Source organism: Cyprinodon tularosa, unplaced genomic scaffold (assembly GCF_016077235.1).
Source record: "Cyprinodon tularosa strain WSP-4 unplaced genomic scaffold, ASM1607723v1 ctg1, whole genome shotgun sequence".
Taxonomy (NCBI): domain Eukaryota; kingdom Metazoa; phylum Chordata; class Actinopteri; order Cyprinodontiformes; family Cyprinodontidae; genus Cyprinodon; species Cyprinodon tularosa.
Window position 1 is genome coordinate 5,267,510 of NW_024037781.1, and position 23,896 is coordinate 5,291,405.

The following is a 23,896-nucleotide window of genomic DNA, read 5'->3' on the forward strand; positions in this document are numbered from 1 at the left end:
CGACTCTCTGCCATTTTCAAGGAACTGCGGTGAGAAAGGCAAACTTTACTGGCTGAAACTGTAGCTCACCACACACAGAGATGGGAAGTAACGAAGTACAAATACTTCGTTACTGTACTCAAGTAGATTTTTCTGATATTTTTACTTTACTACTTATTTTATGGCAACTTTTTACTTCTACTCCTTACATTTTTACACAAATATCTGTACTTTCTACTCATTACATTTTAAAAAAATTGGCTTGTTACTTTAGTTTTGAATCATTTCAATGTTACTTTAGTTTTGAATCATTTCAATGGAGTTACCGTAATTATTTTTCACGTCATCAATACCAAATTCAATCTAATTGGATGAGAATCTACGTTGCATTTGACGCACCACTACAAGATGAATCGACAGATTCGGCGGTATTCATTCGCGGTAATCATTGCAGCTTAGTGACGGTGGCGTTAGCATAGTAGTATGGATGACGAGATGATTGAAAATGAACACAACGGAGATCTAGTCCTATTGGCAGACATCCATTTCAAATGTAGGCAACGGCATGAAAAAAGTGGTTTCTACTTTTACTTTTATACTTTAAGTAAATTTACAAGCCTGTACTTTGTTACTTTTACTTGAGTAAAGAAGTTTAATCAGTACTTCCACTTTTACCAGAGTATTTTTTAACACAAGTATCTGTACTTTTACTCAAGTACGGAAAGTGAGTACTTTTGCCATCTCTGACCACACATATACACCTGAAAGTGTGCATGCTGGGAAACATATCAACAGAATGATTGCCATTAGGAGAACCACTTATTTTGATGATCCACCAGGAAAAAGAACATCCTTCACTATACGTTTAACCCAAGAGAGTTGAATACACATGCATGTTACACTTTTGGGATTTGTGTCGGCGAACGATTGTTTTCCTCGCACACAATTAATTCCAATGAAATATGTTTCAGTTGGCTTTAACAAAACAAGAAGAGAAAATTTCAAGGGCAATGAAAACTTAAGTAAGAGATTGTATCTCAGACATTCATGCAAATGTCAACCTACTGCAATCCAATAAGAGCATCTTCAATATCAATATAGGACAACCACATCTACCCTACCTCATTTACTTACGTCGGAAATAAATGGAGTCTATCAGCAGTGTGGGTGCCCATATAACACACATAGACATCACTTTTGGTGTCGGAGTGTCATAAAGTACAGGGAAGACAGGAAACAGTCAGAGGGCTGGGAGGAGAGCGCAGGATAGCTAAGGTCAATGTAGCTCTTAGTGTGATTTATTGGCACATTACAAGGTTAGTACCACGTGCACATGTGTAGGTGCATGGATGTGTGAATGCGATCGTGCATGTACACACACTTCATTTCTCAGCCACTACTGGATGCTGCGGTTGGATGGCACCCTTTTTTTTTTTGTGTTTAACAACACCCTTGCTCTTTATAAGTGTTCCCAATGCTGGGCCGTTACTCTCTGTCCTGCTCTCACTCCCTCTTTTTTCTTGTTACTGCCTCCCTCATTCACCAGTCGGACAATTTAATCAAGGGGCAGAGCGCCTGTGGGCCTAGCTGCTTTTCCATCACACCCCTGCCCTCTGTGGACAGAAATACAGCTTTACGTCTCTCTCTGTCGTTGGTCTGGCTTGCCCTTATGGTTCCCTCGCCTTCCAGTCTCTCATCTTCATTCCCTTGACGGATATTCTCATAATTTTGTGCGGACTTCTCACGTTGCAACTCCCTTTTCTTACATGTCCCCAAATCTCTTCTCCTCTTTAATTCCTCAAACAAAGGCACTAAGCAATCAAGTCTCATCTAATCACGGTCCAGTGTACCACCAGCAGTACATCTCACCACTTTAGAGGGGAAGTTTCATGTTGTATGCAGTAAAGCAAGTATAAAATGGAAATTCTGGTTACTTGGATATTTCCTCACTAACAAACAGCACAAATTCTCACACCTTCTAATGTATAACTCTATATTACATAAAGGGGTGTAATAGAATAAAGGGAAGAAATCAAGAAAAGAAGAAAAATGTTTACATCAAATGGTCTGGAAAGAGTTACGAGAACATCTCTATAGCTTATGAGAGCCCAGCCTACTAAAATAAAAGGCTCCATCCAGTGGCCAAGTCCAATCCACATTTATATCCTGTTTTTGAGGTATGGCCATAAACACGGATGTCGCAGAGCGACCAAAAAAGCCAAGAGCTGCTGAATAATGTAAGCTGTTGTCAACCCCTACATATTCAATTATTCGTTTAAAACTGATTCTGTTGTTTAATAGTTATTTTCTAAATATAATTTCTGGGGGATAATTTAAAACGTATAAGTGTGACAATAAAAAAAAAAGGAAGAGGAAATGGATCTTGATGGAGGTAAAACCTTCTTAAGGCTCTGTAATACGTATCTTCAATTACACTAAATGTTCTCCTAACTTCAGCCTACACATTGACTGATCATACGATCCAGTGATAAATGAGTGCCATGTCTGTGGAAAATTGGATGCAACCAGATTATGGTGCATACAGGTAATTTGTAACTTAGAAATTCTTCAGACCTGCTCAGGAAAATAAGATTCCCCTTCAAACAATCCAATTGTTTGCCTGCTGCCTGCTCAAATTGATTTCCCCTCCAATCATTACTTTGCTCTTACCAGGAGGCTAGCGGACTTAAAAGAAGAATCACCACCAGACACACACACATTCTTCCTTAGTATCGAGGTACATACTAGAACTTCATAATGGTCCATCAGAGAACTGAGTGGACCCCTGGATCAGGGCACTAATTGAATATCTCTGGTATTCCTTCACTCTTCGCTCACAAACACAAAATCAGACACTCTAAGGCAGGCAGTAATGACCGGATATTGCATGCATGTCTTAACGAAGGGAAGAAAGAGACAAACACCCGCTTTTAGAAAGCAAATAGCACTTGGAAAGAAAGATAAATGATTCATCAAGGTAATGGATAGCACCATGTTATCCAAAAAGCATTATGACGTGTTAAAGGCATTATTGCTCCATTATCTATCCATACTGTATGACTGAAGATCCGAAGCAGGAATCCGTTTACATGGTCGTAGTTGACTATTTGTTTCCCGACTCCACTGTTTACTACAAGCCTCCACTAAACGTACAGAGCAAAGCAGTTACTACAAAACATGGTTATTCAGTTCATCATCTAAGGTCAAACTGGCACAGTATCTTATATGAGATGTTAAATGATTAGTTGTTCCTTGCATGATGGATAGCTGGATGTTCTTAAAAAAACAAAAAACAAAAAAAACATTACTTACGCAAGGAATCTTGTTAGATCTGTCATTATTGAAAAATGCTGCAAAGCGTTTCAACATGAAGCATGTCCTGTGAATAATTATTGAGTGACTTAAATTAAGGAAGTAAATGTAAGCATATAAGCAGATACAAAGTTGACTACTTTTAACTTAACACACTCTTGTTTATTGTCTCTCTCATTTTGAAGTAAAAAAGAAATACTACTATTTCCATTTCCCAGCTGTATTGGCAAAGCCCACTAATAAAGCCCTTCTGTCATGCATAAAACTTAGAAGAGGCTCTCATTGAACCACAGGCTAATAATGATTTACAAGCACAGCCGCATATTATAGCTGGAGACTAGTAAAACGTTGGTTACAAATGTATCCCTTATTTTGAGGTAAGACTGTCACTTCTCATACTCTTGACTTGATTTTATAGCTTCCAATAATCAATGTAAATACTTCCACACAGAACAATGTTTTAGGGCCACCTGAGACTGAGTAGTATGAAAAATCACCACATATAGACCTGTCAAACGAGGCGTCAATGATGCTACACTGATATAAGGCCTTGTAAAAGTATTAAGCCCCGAAGGGCACATCTTATGTTTTGTCTCCTCAAAACCTTGAATTAAAATGGATTGTTGATTAATCTGAACCAGGTCATTTATAGAACATGTGTACAACTTTAAAGATATAGACAACAAATAGGAAAAGAGAAAAGCACAAGGACACCACAGCATATAAAATCCATAAGCCCCCTTTTCATGCCAAAGTTAACATCATTATTGAGGGAAATTAATATCAGTACTCAGTAAGTAAATTTCTCCACTGTGAGATCAATAAAGTCAATCAATCAATCAACAAATAGAGGCCGTTGCTTTGGATAGGTCTCTATAAACTTGCCAAATCAGGATTTTGTTTTTCTCATTTCTTAATATGCTGTTACAGCTCTTTATTGTTGGACAGTTTTTACTTAGGAATGGATTTTTAAGCCTAACCACGGATGCTCAGTTGGATTGAAGTCTGGACTTTGGGCCATTTCAGCACATTTTGATATATATCTGTTCCTACTTTGGGTTACAGTCCATCTCCATCTCAGTCTAAAAACACAGCCGATCTGACAGAGATTTTACTCAACAATGTCCCCATATTTAAGATCTCATTCCGTAAAAATTCAAAAAATATCCACTGGACTTGGTTTTCAAGATTTGAAGACGTTTCGCCACCTCTCCAGGAAGCTTTCTCAATTCAAATGTCTGGATCTGCAGTGAGTTTGAGTCTTATATAGACAACGCCTTGTATCGCTTGGAAACATGCAATAGAAACCGATGAATGGGTCGTTAGTTCCATCGTTAGCCTGTAATATCTGAAACTGTCTATGATTCTAGGGGTCGGTCGTTAAAGGGGGGATTGTCATTAAGGGGGGGATTGTCTCCTGTAATACCTGAAACCTGTCTATGATTGTTAAGGGTTGGTCGTTAAGGAGGTATTGTTCACCGGCTGGAGCGGGTAAGTCCCTCGTTCCTCTGTGATGGGGTGGGGGGTTTGGTGATATCTGGAAGGGATCATGTCTATGATTGAATTGTATGTTTTTGGAAGCTGGAATCTCAGTCCACCACCTCTGTTTAAAGTTGGTTTTTCTCTCTTAACATAGATGGCTTCCTTCACGCCCCTCTCAAACCACCTATTTTCTTTATCCAGAATATGGACAAAGATAGATCTCATCTTTCCTCAGACTCAGACCACTTTCTCAGTCCCTACTGCTAAAAACAACCCTACAGCATGAAGCTGCTACCAATATGTTTGTGTTAGAGATAGTATTTGTCCCCCTTGGTCACTGAAAAGTCACTTTGCTGATGAAGGTTCTCAGTCATCCAGGTCATAGTCATTCCATAAAATTTCAAAAAATATCCACTGGACTTGGTTCTCAAGATTTGAAGACGTTTCGCCACCTCTCCAGGAAGCTTTCTCAATTCAAATGTCTGGATCCGCAGTGAGTTTTAGTCTTATATGGACAAGGCCTTGTATTGCTTGGAAACATGCAATACATTGCATGTTTCCAAGCAATACAAGGCCAGTGGATATTTTTTGAATTTTTACGGAATGAAAAGTCACTTGTAATTGGCAAACTCAGAATGTTCTTCCTTAACTGTAAAACTTCATGTTATGGTTTTTGTTTAACTACCGTAAATCCCAGCTTAATGGATCGTGTGGATACTGTGTGGTTCTGGGCAGCCATTTTGATTAATGCCATCTTTTTCTGCTCTGTGAGATCTGGTAGGCTACCCTGTCATGGCAGGTCTACTGTGGTACAATGTGCTTTCTAATTCTGATAAAAAATGGTAAGTTTTAATGTTGATGGGGCACAAAATACTTCTCCAAATACTTTATGCATCCCAAAGTGGAATTATGTGACCTTTAAAGGTAAATGTTTGCACCATCAAAGCATCTAGGTACACGCACATGAGATTTTTCAATTAGAATTGTCATGTTTTTTTTTATCATATACATTTTTCTCATTTAATTTTACAATCCAGAGACTACTTTGTGCAGATTTAATACACAAAAATAAAATTAGGACTTTTTGAGTTGAAATTAATCAATTACTAGTCATGGTCAATACTGTTCCTACCATGCATCACATTCCAGGTAACATGATCATTAAAATCTGACAAACTTCCACCTGCAGCTTTTTTTTGACAACAGCAGCTACACAGAATGTTGACCTAGTTTGCTGCTGTCACACTACAAAAAGGGAGAACTAAAATAGCATTCCTTTAAAAGTGAATTGCAAGTTTAATCGTTTATTCTTATCACTAGGTAGACCATATTTTCTACATTCAAAAGCACAACATCATCAGCGGTAATAAACAAGAATATCCTTTTGTAGTTTGAGAAAGTAAAACTGACTATTTCTTACCAAGAGCCACCCTGGCTGCAGATGCATCATAGTTTATCCAGAAGGATACCCAGGATAGGATGGTGATCAGGATTGATGGCATGTATGTCTGCAAAATGAAGTAACCGATGTTCCTCTTCAGCTTAAAGCTCAGAGACAGTCGAGGATAGGCACCTGAGCAGAGAGGGAGAGAAAAAAAAACAAGACTACAGCATCTGAAAATTTTAGGTAAGGAATAAATAGTATTAAATTGTCAGAAGGTTATCTGAGAATCGAGCTAATTAAGAAAGCAGACACACCAAAAAAAGACAAATTCAGCCCAAAACATTAAACTTTGATAGTCTGAGCAGCAAGCAGGGACACCTTATGTTTTTGTTTCAGTTTCCATGGCAACGCCGACAGCATGGGCTGAATTTATCACCATGGTAACAAGTATCCTCTTCAAAATCACCAACACACATCCGTTCCTCCCGACTCAAACTACACACACCAAAACATTCAGTTGAAACCGTATTTCATGATGCAACATTCAGGATAGCAGTAAAATTTGACCATATTTTTACTTTTTAAACATTCACCTACAGAATCTGAGCAAATACTGCTTCATCAGTGGCTGCTGCTGAAAGTTATTCTAAATGCATTTTATGTTGCGTTAATCTGGAATTTAAATTTAAAACAGTATCTTTGTATGTGTGCAAATGAAATGTTAATATAAAATATATGGGATTTTTTAGAAATCTCCTGGCATTATATTTCCAAACAGGCTGTATCTATGACTCGTTACTCCCACTATTCTTAGCTGTTTTCCATTTTAGTTTTATATTGGAGGAAAAGTGGGACCCATTATGGAGTAATTTCTGCACTGTGGGTTTTCAGCCAAAGCTACTTGTGTTAAGCGTGGGTCCACCAACTCCACACTTGTGTGTACGGCTGGATGAAGAGAGAGCTGCTAGTAAAATAGAAAAAAAATAATAAAGGATCCTCTCACACACGCATCTTATTACAATTCAGTGCCTTGTGTGTGCAATAAAATTACAGTGCTATAAAAATGACTTGATGCGATTTTAAAAAGGGGCCATATATCAAATGTTATCCACGGCAGCTGCTTGAGACAGAGTCCAGACTTAAGACTTGACGCAGACAGATAGTGTACAGCTTTGTAAGTCAACCAGATTTACAGAAATCCAATTAAGACATTTAAACTGTCAAAGATGTACCAGACATTGCCACATGTATTATTTTCAGTCAAAATAAAATTTGAGGACTTTAAATGGCAGTTTCAAGTCAAGTCTTAAATATTATGCCCAAAGTGCTAGTAAAGTCTCAAGTCTTTTAAATGCAGGTCCAAGCTGAGTCTTAAGTATTTGAAAGGTACTGTAGGCCCAAGTCTCACACTTTCTGGAGCTGATTTAAAGCAAAGTATTTCCCCCCCCCCCAAAGGAGTAGAGCGCGGTTAACACTTGTGCCATGTTCCCCCAGGTCCAAGTCAAATCTGGCAACCTTAAGGAAGGGCAAGGCCAAGTTTGAAATCTTTTTGAGACTAATATGAGTCCATTACTTAAATGGCAAGCCTTTGAGAGGGAAATTTAAAGTTTTTAGGAGCATAGCCAGTTCCAGGCATTTGTGTTTGGCCATAGGTCCAACCGAAGACTCCAGTGTCTGAGGAGCAGACCAGTTAGCTCTCAAAACTTTAAGGAACGTGCATAAGCATTTTTGTTCCTATGCCCAGGTCAGGTCTAATGCCTTTAATAGACAGGTAAGGGTAAAAATATCTTACCGTACAAAAGCCCACTCTGTTTATTTCTTTACTAGACAGTCCCAAGTCAAGACTTGACCTTTTTGCAAAGTCAAGAGCTTTGTCCCTGGAAAGGCTAAAGTCAGGTCCTTTACTTTTTATATGCAAAGAGAAATATCTTTGGGTTGCTATTTTCCTGGGAGCAGGTTTTTGTGAACCATTAAAGTCATAGTCCAAAAACTTCCCAGACCCGCATTCACAAAAAGAAAAAAAGAGGCCTGAGTAACGAACTACTTTCTAGTTTGATATAAGGTAGAGTATATTAATAATGAATTTTATGGTAAATTTCTTGGTAGATGTAGATGGTAAATATCTTTTTCTAATCTTATCCAAAGATTACAGCTTTGGCAACTGGGAGGGAAAAGTCCAAAATTTTGCTTGATTAACTTGGGGTAAATGCAGAGATCTTGTCTTTTTCCTCTACATTTTTTTTTCTGTCTGGTACTTACTTTCATTTAGATTTGACTCTGTTGTTTTTGTTTAGTTTTTTTCATGGCTTCTATGTATCCATTTTGCTCAGTCAATTTCCACATTGGTATTAAGCTTCCTGTTTTCACAGAACTGTTTTACATAAGTGCAAATTGACCTGTTCCTTTTCCTGGTGATCACTCAACTCAGTTCTTACACTCCAGGCTGTAGTCGATTTTAAACTGGGTATCATACTATAAATGTCCATGTTTCATTGGTAGCATCAATCTAATTCATAGAAACCATTTTTTATACTGGTTGTTTTATACCTGAATGTGATTATGCAAATAACCAACCAAATTGAAGTAAGACATGTGTATGATTTACACACCTTAAAGTTCACAAAAAAGTGAGTTGCTGTGTTAAGGGAGTGGCTGTTTGCATAACCAGTGACAGTTTGTATAACCAATAAAATGTGAAAAACTATTTAATTAGCTTTCTGTTGACAGCTTGCTGCTGCCCTCAAGCTTCTAAGGCTTCTAAGTTTATTTCAGTAAAATCCAGAAATCTGACAGACAGGAACATAAACTATAAATACTCAAACAATATTTATCTCTTTGGACAATCTTATTATTTTTAGCTCTTAAATAACAGCTCTGGCAGCTATAAAAGGACTAAACACATCATTTACATATATCATAGTGTGAAAATAAAAAGACAGTCACACTTATTTAAAAAAAAAGCTTGTTTTAGTTCCTTTGGACTAAATCTGACTGTAAGAGCAGCCAAAGTGGCTAAAGAAAAGATGAGGCTGAGGTACACTGGCATGTAGGTGTAGAACAGTTCTGGCTGTAACGGCTACACCAAACAACATCCGTGAGTGGGAGGAACAGCATGTGTGAGGCTGAGAAAGAGAGGGATGGAGAGGAGGGAGAAAAAAAAGTAAAGTTGAACTGATGATGATGCATAACAAAAGAGTGTAAGAGAAAGGCTTGAAAAAAAAGGGAGAGCTGCTTGTGGCTTTCAACTTGTGTTAAAAAGTGTGGTTGATATTTCCAGTAACCCTCTACCTTATTAGTTTATTTTCTCTCATTTTAAAGCATAAGTTGGAGGGGGTGAATTTGGCTAACATTATGTAGAAAGTTGGTATAGATGCAATTTTAGAATTTCAGCATAAACATATAATCACTGTCACAAATTCAATAAATTAGCTACTAAATTTAAAAAACCTGCTAAGGTTTCCTTAGTCACTAAATGGAGCCTAACAGACAAAAGGGAATACTGCTGCCTGGATAGAGGACGGTCATTGACGTCCTCTACAAAGAAGATCTTAAGTTCTTAAAGTTGAAATTAGCAAAACATGTGATAGGAAATAGTACACCATTGACAGAAAAAAATAATTTAAAGGTACAATGGAGGATTTTCACAAATGTTTGAAAGACCCACCCACTCCACTTAAAAAAAAAAGATGCACATGCACATTCCTGTACATGCTCCCGACATGGAACACTTATTAAATGCATGCAAGAGCGTGCATCAGCTCATTTCTCCTCGTGCACGCTCTGTTTAAAAGTTGCTGTTTGCATCACTAATACAAGCTTACTTTGCAATTTTTCTATTATGTCAGACTCATCACAGATAAGTGAAAATGGGGACAAGCACGTAGTACGGCAATATGTTAACATATCACCAGAGTGATTGACAATTAGGAGGACCACTTATTTAGATGATCCACCCAGAAAAGAACATCCTCCACTATACCTTTAAAGATATGTGGGAGAATTGACAAGAAGTGGACTGAGGCTGGAGTCAGTGCATCAAAGGCTGCTGCACATAAACAAATTGTACACATGAGCTACAGATGTTCACTATTTAAGACACTCCTGAACCAGAAACATCAGAAGCATTTTACCTTGACTAAAAAAAAAGATGAGAGTAAAGTTTTCATTTTATTTTGATATTAAGTTGCCAGAGTCTGGAGTTAGAGATGAGAAGCACTGAATTCAAGGAGCCATGAATGCCTGTTTATCTACTACTTGCATAAAGGAGTGAACATTTTAGGGTTATAGTGTTTTTTATGCTCTATTCAGCCAAAGCCCTCTGAACTGCATTGTTACTAAAATGTTCTACACAAATAAACATGCCTGCCACAGAGATTTAGTTTCAGTTTTCAGGAGAGGACAGTGACACAGATAATTTTTTCATACATCATTGTATGAAATCATTAAATCATTGTTATTGCAGCCTGTGATGACTGCAGTTATCCCTGCTGCTTGTGTACCTTTTTCCTACAGCAGTTTTTCTTTCAACTCACCTTTCCTGTAATATACAAGTATGCAATTAATATATATATATCTCTTTAATAAAAATTTTTTTGATATGTGACACTCATTTCAAGATATTTTCAATAGCTTGTAAACCATGACCACACACAAAAAAAACTTGCTGAATTTAGTCATATCCTTTTGTGTTATTTTTAATAACTTGAGCCATGACTTTGATTTATAAGGCGTCTTTTAAGTGTGACAAAAATAAAAGATTTAGAGGAACATTCTCTCCAGACAATTTCATACTTTGCAAAAGTTATAAAAGATGGATAGCAGAAAATACTCTTGTTCTTCAAACAAGCGCTTTCGAAAACAAAAGAGATGACAATTTTAGTACTGATCATATCTGTGACTTGAAGCTTAAACATGCAGATAAATGTCAGAAAGCAGATAGAGTGTCTGTTCAGGCATGCATTTACATGTGACCACACAGGCTACGTGGATGCACACACAAGTCTATGTCTGCATCTGTGTTTGCAGAATAATTGATGTTGTGTGCCTCATTGCACATAAATATGAGATGCCCCGAATTCTGGTCTTATTTTTCTTGCTAGAGAGCAAGATAATTGGCATCCAAGCACACCTTTTTTAAGTTGGAGGAAAAGTTACACTGATGGAAGCTGCTCAGAGGAAAAAAGGAAAGGTGACAAGCTGAGTAAGAGAGTGAGAGAAAGACAACCAAAGGACACCTCGCAGCCTGTGTGATGGAGGAAACCTGATCATTAGCCAGTAATGCATCAAGCCTTTGATGTGCTTCAAGGAGTAAGCACAGCAGACCACTGGATACTAAACTCCTATGGTCTCCACCCGCAGGGAGACAAGCCGCTTCTACAAACAAGCGCACTTCTGCCCACCCGCCTTGACACGTCAGCATGTGATTCTCCCAAGACTGGCAGAGGCGCTTGTCTACTGTAAACAGCTCAAAATTGTGGTAAACTTGAAGAGAAGGTAAACACATGGTAGAAATGAGGCCAAGAGAATAAAACGCACCATTAGATGAAAGAGTTAAAAATAACCAAAACTGACTGAGTTTCTCAGGGTGGGCATGATTCTACCTTTTGAGCATAAATTCTGCTGAAAAAAAAACAAAAACCAGGCTAAATGTCAGACAGATTTTATGTTCCCGCCACAGCTCTGGAGAAATGACTTCCTTGTGTAGCCATGGCCTATACTAAATGGTGGTGGAAAGAACATCTATCACATTGTAAATGTTCGCATTAAATCTGAGTAATTTAGGACTGTCGCTTTACATTATAAAAAAAGGTCAGATTTCAGCACATATATCAACTGAAAAGAGAAAAAAATTGATTGTCAAATTACACTGAGGCATTTATTACAACATGAAATGTTTTTCATATGCAGGAACCTGACAAATTGCTCTGTGTTGCTTTTTCTTTCAATTACTGGCCCCAAGAGACGAAGAGCTGGAAGAAAATCACTGTTGTGATCCTATAAATAATCTTTAGCTGTTTTTTTTTTCTTGTACCAGCAGCTAAAAGCAGCAACAATGTCAAAACATTAATGGTTTCCATGTATAACATACTGTTTTCCTTAACGGATGAACATATAATCACAAGGTTTGCAAAACAGCTTTTAATTTTCATGAGCATTATTTAATTGGTTCATCATACTATATTTGAGCACTATCTAACTTTTCTGCAGAAAAACAACTTCTAGTGTTCTTGTTTAGCTTTAAATGCTTAATAGATTATGAGCAACTTTGATTTCCATTTGTCGGTTTAGTCTCTGATAAAAAGAGGGGCCTTTATTCTCTGTACTGATCAGTAGAAAGCACCTCCAAAAATAAAAAATATATAGAAAGAGCACTATTTATTTGAACAACGGTGTCTGCCCAATTAAAATTATAGAGGACTAAAGAGAAAAGGCATCAAGAAAACATTTTTTTGAAATCCAATTCTTTAAAAATCTTAACATTGGATATTCTACGCATCAATTTGACCATAAAGCAGATCCTGATTACTGTCAGTGATGAAATACTCAAACAAATGCACCAATTTTTCCAACTAAACTATAAAGTAGTACTATATGTGATCCAATAAAATATGGAGTATATTTGCCCACACTTGCTGCTACTTATTATCCTTTTGGGAAACTGGTTATATGCTAGCTAGAATGAATAATTTAATAACCTCAGATCCAATGCTCAACGAACTAAGCAATATAGATGCAAGTAGTTTTCTTTTCTACTTTTTCCTTAATTGGTAAAATATATAAGTGAATACTGAATTTAAAAATATAGTTCATTTATGTTTGGTTTTGAGTAGAAAATAAATCATTGATCTTTAAAATCGGTATATCACAAGCATAATTGTGGATTTTATTTAAGGAAAATTCTCCTTGTACAAAGATTTCTGATTAAAAATATGAAGATGTGTAACAGATGTGTTAGATTTCCTATTGTCTTACAGTATACTGCAGTACAGAAGTGTTTTTCTATGGGGCCCTTCATAGAAAAACACTTGCTAATTTGGTCAGGAGAGCTTCTTATTCCGTTGCAAAAATTAAAATACACATTTTAAAAATATTATTCTTTTTAGGATCTTAAAGTATGGGGTCAAGAGTTTTTTCTTTGCTATGTGATGACATTTTGCTAATTTAGAAATATGGAAGCATGCAATATTACTTCTGATATGTAAACAGTTTCTATTAATAAACATGTTAAACCTCGAAGGTTAAAACAATTGCCTTATGAGATAATATTGCACATTTGCAGATAGATGGTTGATATTTTGGTCCCTATTCATTCGAAATAAAACTGTTTCGAAGAAAGAATAATGCTCTGCTTTGTAACAAGACTTAAACAATACATTTCTAGAAGTCAATATTTCATTGTTTTTAGGTGTAATTTATGTCTCTACTCCCAAACATTGACTGCTTAGAGGTTTTACTCAGTGTTAAAGAAGGCTGATAAAAAAATAAAAAAAACATTAACCAGCAAGACACGGTATAATGACATAAATGTAACAAACGTAAGAGCATAAAGGGGATGGTCAGATCCCAGATGATAGAAAGGTAATAGTAGTCAAATACTGGCTGCTTACAACCAAGGCATGCAGTCTGTGAAAATACAACATGTTGAACCTCGAAGCAGATGAGCTACAGCAAAAGATGGCACACAAGATTGCAAGGCGAAAGTTTAAAGAGGCTTATTGAAAAACACAGGAATTACACATTACAGTAGCAGCCTTTCAAAATGGCCCTTCCCAGTCAAAAGCCAGCGAATAGCAGCCCAATTCCCTGCAACTTCCAGCAAAATCCCCTCCAACTTCCAGCCACTGGCCTTCTCCTGGGCATACATATTTGTTTTACTCTGACTCCACCTTTTCACTATATTACAGGGTCTGACTGGGAGCTGACACTTCTCTTTAGATCTTAATGCCCACAAATCATGACAGAATAAATATTTTAGTGCAAATATTGATGTTTAAAAAGGAATTGTAGGGGACCAGCCAAGGAACAATCAAGGAAAGAGGGGAAATTTTGAATGGCTACTACTTAATCTATTTTGCCCACTGTATGTCTCTTAATTCCAACTGAACCTAATTGAGAAGCTGCAGCCACATCGCATTATGGAGCTGGCAAATCAGCAGCAACCATGTGACGCATTCATTAACCAAAACCACTTAGGAATATGTCTGACACCTTATTGGAGCTTTATCAGGAAAAATTAGGGCGACTCTAAAAGCAAAACACTTCACTACCAGCACCATAATACCAAATTGGTCTTCAAAACCCAATTTATTTTATGGTTTTATTTTAGGCTTTAACCACAAATTTCAACTACCAATGGCTGTAAATTACTGGAAATGTTAACAAACTCTAATATGACTGACCTTGTAGGGAACACTTTTTGACTATAGTACAATAACAATTCATCCATGTAAAAATTTGACCTCACAGTGAAGGACCAGCAGGTGGAGAAGAGGTTTGCTGAGAGATTAATGCCTGTTTTAGTTAAGCACCACTTCAGCATGCTTGCACCAACTGGAGCTACTTCAGGGAAACATCAAAGGCAGATATTTCCTCATTTCAACCCAATTAGAGCTACTGACAAACACAACTGTAGCTCTAAGGATTTAAGAACAACCCATCGATCTTTGGCAAGCACATGGCGGCTTGCAGAACATGTTTAAATGATCAGCTTCAAAAGCAACCAAAGCTTAATTTGTAAAAATACAGCAAAGCGTTGTACAAATTAATTAATCTAAAGCAAAAATGTGTTAGCTCTTCACATATTCCAGTCGGGCAATTACCTGTGGAAAAGACAACATTTCTGGAAACCAGTTTGTAGTCGACAATGGAGAACTGTGGCAGCTCGATTCGTGTCACCCCTGTTACAGCCGACTCGCCTCCTTTCCAGTAGAACTCGATGTCATCTGTGGTATAGCCATCTGCAGCAGAAGAAACACGAACACACCAAGGTGTAACCATCTGTCAAAACCATCACAGGAGACCAAGATATGCAGTGTTGCTGATCGTCCAACTGTCATTTGGGGACATGAGAAAAAAAGAAACATGTTTGAAGTTGCGTCTATGAGCCAGACGTTCCTTTGAAAAGTAAGATGTTTAATAGATCTCTTTAGGGGAATAAAATGACCGCTTAAGGATCTCATAGTCTAATACTACCATTTAGAGCAATTTTCCACATATAGAAAGACATTTCTACACTTATTACCACCTTAAATAAAGAAAAAAATATTTTATACAGTAGTAAAATCTGTCATGATTCTGCCCTTTCTGTACTTCTTAGTTCTCTTTAAGGTGTCTTTTTGGGGATTTCAGTTACGCTTTGATTTACGATTTATAGTTTCATTTCCATTTTGTGTCATTCGAGTTGTTTTCAAGCTGTAGTTGAGCACTTATGTACCTCTTGGTTACTCTCTGCTGCCCCCTTTTCCCAGTCTCCTTTCCCCTAGCTCCCTTCTAAACCCTTCTCTCCACACCTGCTCCCAATCAGCTGATTAGTCCATTCATTGTTCTGTTTAGCATGTATACTCCTGGCTTCTCTTCATTCCGTATTTTTATTCCTCCCTAGTGTCTCTTATTTTATTTATTTTTTTGGTGCTGACGTTCTTGTCGACCAGTTCTGGATGATGGCATCTTTATTTTTGCTTCTTGATAAAATTTTGCAGAAATAATCTCTGCCTCTTCATCTCTACATTTTGTTCCTCAACAAGTATCCATAGATCCTGACAATCTGACAAAATTTCAACCTTCAAGTCAGAGGTTTAAAATATTACATTTAAAAAATATATACTTGGTTCCAAATAAAATAACACAAAGGGACATTAAAGGCAGCAGAGAGAATTTTTATGCATTAATTATAGTATTATTTCTTTCACTTTTTTAAGTTGATCAGGTGCTGCTCATGAACTGATTTTATTATCTTTAAAATGGGAAAAATACGAAAGCATGTCTTATAAATAAGGAAGCTGTGTTGAGCCTTATATATTAGGATAAAATAAACTTCTTCTCCCAAACTAGATATCTGCAATCAGAGGAATATTTTAAAAGCTTTAACATAACAAGTTGGAAGAATAGCAGACGCACTGAAACAAACTAAATCTATGATCCTGTGGGTATATTTCTCTATCAGAAAACAGAGTACAAAGTTTCAAAGGAAAATAAATAAAATTAGCTGGCCTCTTCGAGGGGAATCACTATGATCATGTCTGGGTCTTATAGCACAGCAGGGATCCAAAAAAATAGACCTAAATCCTATAATGTGTCATGAAACGTTGAAGAGAATGTAAATAAAATGGCATTTTTTGCATTTTCTACAGCTTTTAATCAAATGTGAAACCAATAAAAAAAGCCAAATATAGTTTTTACTGCACATTTAGGAAGAGAACTTCTAGAACAGATCGTTCTCCTGCAGCTGCTGCATCATAAAATTACCCAACTAGATCCGGAGAGCAGCAAGGGACTTGGGCTCGATCGAAGATGAATTCATGTAGAAAAATACAAAATTTAAAGCAAAACAAAAACTTCCCATAAGGCGGTGGCATTAGGTTTTCTGTTTGAGTATTGGCTAATGCCTTCAGTTATTTCCTGTCCAGTGCCAGCTTGCAGTTTTCATCAAAGCGTTGGATTAAATTAATAAAATGATTTGAGCTTTATGAACTGAAACCATCCATGTACTCACAGCTCTCTATCTCCAGAGTGCAGTTCTGCTCATCCAGGGGATACCTCCTGAGGTCCATCATGCAAGCAGCTGTTGTTGTTATCCTAAAAAAGAACAGACAGAATAGGAATCAGATTTTCTTTCCAGTTCTAATATTTCCATTAGACGAAAAGCAAATCAAATACACAAAGATTGTTGTTGTAATATGAACAAAATAATAATTAAAGGGAAGAGTAAGCGGGTATGGCATGTTCTGCACTATAGGGAGTAAGGAAAGACCTAAGAGTGAGGGGACAACAGTAACAGTTAGGCTGAAGCATTAAGCTTAAAGCATCAGATCTTGTTTTTCATCTTTAAAGAACTAATCATCCACTTGTCTTTACATCGAGTACCTGAGCTGCTTTCACATTACATAAGACTACTGGCATTGTCATTTTAAAAACAGATTAGCACAGCCTCCTCCACTGAAGATGCTGACCGCATAAGCATGTACAGGTGCTGGTCATAAAATTAGAATATCATGAAAAAGTAGATTGATTTCAGTAATTCCATTTAAAAAGTGAAACTTGTATATTATATTCATACATTACATACAAACTCATATATTTCAGATGTTTATTTTGTTTAATTTTGATGATTACAAATGACAACAAATGAAAATCTCAAATTCATCATATCAGAAAATTAGAATATTACTGAAGACCAATAAAAACAAAGGATTTATAGAAATGTTGGCCAACTGAAAAGTATGAACATGAAAAGTATGAGCATGTACAGCACTCAGTATTTAGTTGGGCCTCCTTTGGCCTGTATTACTGCAGCAATGCGGCGTGGCATGGAGTCGATCAGTCTGTGGCACTGCTCAGGTGTTATGATAGCCCAGGTTGCTCTAATAGTGGCTTTTAGCTCTTCTGAATTGTTGGGTCTGGTGTATTGCATCTTCTTCTTCACAATACCCCATAGATTTTCTATGGGGTTAAGGTCAGGAGAGTTTGCTGGCCAATTAAGAACAGGGATACCATGGTCCTTCAACCAGGTACTGGTAGCTTTGGCACTGTGTGCAGGTGCCAAGTCCTGTTGGAAAATGAAATCTGCATCTCCAAAAAGTTGGTCAGCTGCAGGAAGCATGAAGTGCTCTAAAACTTCCTGGTATGTGGCTGCGTTGACCCTGGACCTCAGAAAACACAATGGACCAACACCAGCAGATGACATGGCACCCCAAACCATCACTGACTGTGGAAACTTTACACTGGACTTCAAGCAACGTGGATGAAGTGCCTCTCTTCTTTTCCTCCAGACTCTGGGACCTTGATTTCCAAAGGAAATGCAAAATTTACTTTCATCAGAGAACATGACTTTGGACCACTCACCAGCAGTCCAGTCCTGTTTCTCTTTAGCCCAGGCAAGACGCTTCTGACGCTGTCTGTGGTTCAAGAGTGGCTTGACACAAGGAATGCGACAGCAGAAACCCATGTCTTTCATACGTCTGTGTGTGGTGGTTCTTGAAGCACTCACTCCAGCTGCAGTCCACTCTTTGTGAATCTCCCCCACATTTTTGAATGGGTTTTGTTTCACAATCCTCTCCAGGGTGCGGTTATCTCTCTTGCTTGTACACTTTTTTCGACCACATCTTTTCCTTCCCTTCGCCTCTCTATTAATGTGCTTGGACACTGAGCTCTGTGAACAGCCAGCCTCTTTAGCGATGACCTTTTGTGTCTTGCCCTCCTTGTGCAAGGTGTCGATGGTCGTCTTTTGGACAACTGTCAAGTCAGCAGTCTTCCCCATGATTGTGTAGCCTATAGAACTAGACTGAAAGACCATTTAAAGGCTTTTGCAGGTGGTTTGAGTTAATTAGCTGATTAGAGTGTGGTACCAGGGGCCATCAATTTTGAACCTTTTCACAATATTCTAATTTTCTGATATGATGAATTTGAGATTTTCATTTGTTGTCATTTGTAATCATCAAAATTAAACAAAATAAACATCTGAAATATATGAGTTTGTATGTAATGTATGAATATAATATACAAGTTTCACTTTTTAAATGGAATTACTGAAATCAATCTACTTTTTCATGATATTCTAATTTTATGACCAGCACCTGTATAAGTCACTGACAGACTCCAGTCCATACGGATATTTAACAGTTTATCTGCAGAGCATTAAAACTGGTTGCCCTCCAGCCTGTGATTAGGTGAAAATCAAATAAAGACGCAAACAAAACGGTTCCTTTTGGCACAGTTCTGTGCCTGCTCATCTGCAGAGGGTCGTAAGGAGTTCTCGCTTTGTTTATTAGACGGAAGAGCTCCGACGGGTGGTGATCAGACAGTTAGTGAGGAGCAAAGTGAAATGCAAATTTGAAATGATTTCGGCTGAGTCTGGCCTGATTAAAAGCTGGCTGCTTGGCAGTTAGCCACTGGAAGTCTTCATTTAGCTAAGGCTCAGATGAGACTGTGGAAAACCATTAGCTGATGTTATTATGCAGCTAAAATTACACCAACAAAGTGGGTTTCCATCGCAAAGATGTATTGTTCTTATTGTGGTAACCTATAGTTACAAATGACATTTCCCATAGTCTGAAACAAATACGCTTTTCAGGGGTAAATTATACATTCTGTGAAATAGAATTTTTTCACTTGTATCTCTTTTTTATCAAATAAAAAAAATAATAATGGTAATTAATTGTGGCAGGTGTAAAGTAAAATAGCTTTTTTTGGAAATTAGAACCAATTATCGGCTTAAAGCTGAAGTCTGTAAGTTTTTAAAAATCACTTTTTTGTCATATTGGCTAAAACTGTCCCTATGCCCAGACAGCAGTACATGTGATATGTAACCTGTGAAAAAAACTGCTTCAATTGGTACCGCCTACTGCCTGTATTTCAATCTGGAAAGAATAATTCGGGACGAGTCAAAACAACCAATCACAGCCAGAGGAGCGTCTGATGGAGTGTCAATCACAGCTCACACACGCTGAATCCCCCCCCCCTTCTGGTTGCATGCGGTAGCCGCGCAGATGCTGTGAGAGGGGTGGAGCTTGGAGGTCCAGAGTGTTGTTTAGCATGGGGGTGAGTAGAAAATGAAGGCTAATCATGTTTTGGGTGTACTATTCCTTTAAAGCTGCAGTCTGTAACATTGAGGAGAGAGCAGACTTCGACTGAAAATTTGAAGAAAAACATGTTTCACTCCACTCCCCCACCCTCTCTGCTTCACTCATGCCCCACCTCCAAGCTCCACCCCTCTCACAGCATCTGTGCGGCTACCGCATGCAACCAGAAGGGGGGGGGGGGGGGGGGGGGGATTCAGCGTGTGTGAGCTGTGATTGACACTCCATCAGACGCTCCTCTGGCTGTGATTGGTTGTTTTGACTCGGCCCGAATTATTCTTTCCAGATTGAAATACAGGCAGTATGCGGGACCAATTGAAGCAGTTTTTTTCACAGGTTACATATCACATGTACTGCTGTCTGGGCATAGGGACAGTTTTAGCCAGTATGACAAAAAAGTGATTTTTAAAAACTTACAGACTTCAGCTTTAATGTAAGACAGTAGCTACGTTTACATGCGCAAAATTTCCCCGATCCGATCCAAACCTTGGTTGATCGGAAATTCAAAATCTCCGTTTACATGGACACTAAATGAAATGATCCGATCATGACGTGTGTATACATGTACCAAGCGTTGGATCAGATTAAATCTTTTAAGCATGCGCAGAACTTCCTGCCAAACTTGTCAGTTCTGTCTGCGTCTGGTTTTTGGGAGGCCTGACAAACGATGCGCTCGGAGCGAGCGGAAAGAAAAACGGAGAGAGGAGGAAAAAAGCGCTTGGCAGCGAAATGTCCGAGAGAAAATGTAGAGAATGAGCGATTAAACCCGGCGTGGGAGAGCGAGTGGGCTGTGGAGAGAGAAAAGAGGAAGAGGAGGAGGATAAATTCCTGCTTCCTGCAGCTTTAAATGAACTTGAGTGTATAAGTCGGCGTTCCTAGACTCCTCCCGCCATGTTGTTCACAACAAGAGCGAGAGCGACCGGTGGTTTCCTGTTGTTGACAAGGCGGAAAAACGTCACGCTGACGTCGCACACATGCGCAGTGAAGATTATTTTACTCTTAAGATCCGAATGGGTGTTTACATGGACGCCAATCAGAATGGCGATCGGCAAAAACCACCGGAATTAAATTTATATCCGATCGGACCGAATCGGATTAGAATCTTCAGTCTGACATGTTTACATGAAACATTTTTGATCTGATCAGGCCTTCAATCCGATTATTTGTGTCCATGTAAATGTAGCTAATGTCACTTTAACATTGTCTAATAAGTGCAGATGTATCCAAACAAGGCTGCAACTAAAGAATATTTTTGCAAATTGATTAATTGGTTGATTATTTTTTCGACTAATCGATTGATAATCAAATAGCCAACGTTCTTTAAAGATGATTTTTTTAAAGAAATTAAACCTGGTGAAAGTAAAATGTTTCTAATTGAGGATAGAGCATATTGACAGACCAAAAGTTTTTTTTTAATCTTATATATAAAATGTATATATATTTTTTCACATCTTTGATATAATTACTGCTCTAAGGCCAGGCATACAATGTACGAGACCCAACCCAAAATACGACTTACTGTGGTGGCAGCTTCATATTGGGTATACGTATGTGTGAGTTTTGGGAAAAGAAAACTATAAGGAAATATTGAAGCAACATCTTAAACTATCAGCCAGAAAGTTAAAACCTTTAATTGGTCAAATACTCTCAACATAGAACTAGATTAGTTGCAAAGTAGCTCAATGATTGGCCAAAATAAACATGTTTTGCAGCAATGTGGCCTAAAAACTGTTTTGTTCTTTCAACAGGAAGAGAAATGGGACAAATTCAAGCTAAATATTTAGAGAAGCTTATACCGTAAATGGGAACCTAACTACATTTGATCAGGTAATAAAGTTTTTTTTTTAAACTATAATATTTCTGAATCTCAAGAAGATCAAATAAATTATTTTGTTCCTTAATCTGTCATTTAGCAAATAGAAATAACTTGGGTATTGTTAAGTGATTGTTTTATATGTTATCATCCAGGTTTACTAACTTTAAAGGTTCAAACAACAACACCAACAAAATAATTGCGGTATTCTTCTATTACAATTAAAACAATCTTTTCGCAGCTAAACACTCAAAGTTACCTGACTCCAATGGATGTAACAGCTCTTATGAAAAAAGCCAGGGCATATCTCCTCCTCACTTTGATCTCTTAAATGCAAGAGATCACAGCAAGGTCTAGAAGTAGCCTGCTAGGCTAAATGCTCTGAAGTCCACTGACATAATCAAGCTTTTTGGTTTGATTTTAAAGTACAAACACTGACATATGCAAATGCAGGGGTGCTAGCACACATCTAAATAAAGATGCATACACATTTCTTGCTGTGCACTCTGACAATTCAAAGCTTGCATCCATATTCATAGGTCATGCTGACTCCTCTGAACCAGCCTGTCAACAAAATCAATGGAAAATTTAGAACAATAGCTTCATAAAACAAGTATCCACCTGGAAGCAGAACTTTATATAATTACATCTAAACTGTTCATGCTTTTGATGGACATGTGCCCAGCAGCATGATTAATATTTACAGTGGTGGAAATAAGTATTTGACCCCTTGCTGATTTTGCAGGTTTGCCCACTTACAAAGAATGCAACAATCAACAATTTTAATCATATGTACATTCTAACAGTGAGAGACAGAATCCCAAAGAAAATTCCAGAAATTCACATCATATGAATTTATAAAAATTGATAACCATCTGATGAGGAAAAACAAGTATTTGACCCCCTACCGAACAGCAAGTATTCTGGCTCATACAAGCCAGTTAGTCTTTCTTTAAGACACAGCCCCAATCCCAACCAATTATCTACATCAAATACACCTGTCTCATCTCGTTACCTGTATAAAAGACACCTGTCAACACCAAAACAACCAGCATCCAACATCACCACCATGGGCAAGACCAAAGACCTTTCTACGGACATCAGGAACAAAATTGTTGATCTGCACTGGCTGGGATGGGCTACAAGAGAATCGGAAAGCAACTTGGAGAGAAAAGATTAACTGTCGGTGCAGTTATCAGGAAATGGAAGAAGCACCACACCACCGCCAACCTCCCTCGGTCTGGGCCTCCACACAAGATCTCGCCTCGTGGGGTGTCCCTGATCATGCAAATGGTGAGGAATCATCCCAAAACCACATGGGGGGAACTGATGAATCAACTGAAGGCAGCTGGGACCACAGTTACAAAAGAAACGGTTGGTAACACACTACGCAGTCATGGATTGAAATCCTGCAGCGCACACGAGGCCCCCCTTGCTCAAGAAGAAACATGTACAGGCCCGCATGTACAGTAGTTCGCCATTCATTCATGACTCAGAAGAGGCCTGGAAGAAGGTGATGTGGTCAGATGAGACCAAAATAGAACTTTTTAGCCTCAACTTAACTCGTCGTGTTTGGAGGGCAAAGAACACCGACTACAAGCCAAAGAACACCATCCCCACCGCCAATCATAGTGGTGGCAACATCATGCTTTGGGGGTGTTTTTCAGCCAAGGGGACGGGACAACTCCATCGTATTGAGGGGAGGATGGACGGGAATTCTGTATGGTGGAATTCTGGAACAAAATCTCCTTCCCTCAGTGAGAGAGCTGAAGATGGGTCGAGGATGGGTGTTTCAGCATGACAACGACCCTAAGCACACCGCCAAAGCAACAAAAGAGTGGCTGAAGAAGAAGCATATCAAGGTTCTGGAGTGGCCTAGCCAGTCTTCAGACCTGAATCCAATTGAAAATCTTTGGAGGGAGCTTAAAATTTGAGTTGCCAGGCGACAACCTTGGAACCTGAATGATTTGGAGGTTGTCTGCAGGGAGGAGTGGGCCAGTATCCCTGCAGAAATGTGCACAAACCTTGTCACCAACTATAAAAACCGTTTGACATCTGTGCTTGCCAATAATGGCTTTTCTACAAAATATTAACATGCTGTTTGTCCAGGGGGTCAAATACTTGTTTTTCCTC

At 38.2% G+C, this 23,896-nt stretch overlaps 1 protein-coding gene across 6 annotated transcripts in view; it reads right to left on the reverse strand.

Moving 5' to 3' along the window:
• Nucleotides 1-23,896, reverse strand: part of LOC119784889 (gamma-aminobutyric acid receptor subunit beta-3-like) — an 89,629-nt gene that overhangs the window by 7,496 nt on the left and 58,237 nt on the right. For all 6 annotated transcript variants that reach the window (XM_038287365.1, XM_038287280.1, XM_038287197.1 and 3 more), the window contains 3 exons: nucleotides 16,869-16,951; nucleotides 14,977-15,114; nucleotides 6,194-6,346 (listed from right to left, as the gene is read on the reverse strand). In XM_038287365.1, the coding sequence (XP_038143293.1) occupies nucleotides 6,194-6,346; nucleotides 14,977-15,114; nucleotides 16,869-16,951 (374 nt within the window). The remainder of the gene's footprint in view (nucleotides 1-6,193; nucleotides 6,347-14,976; nucleotides 15,115-16,868; nucleotides 16,952-23,896) is intronic.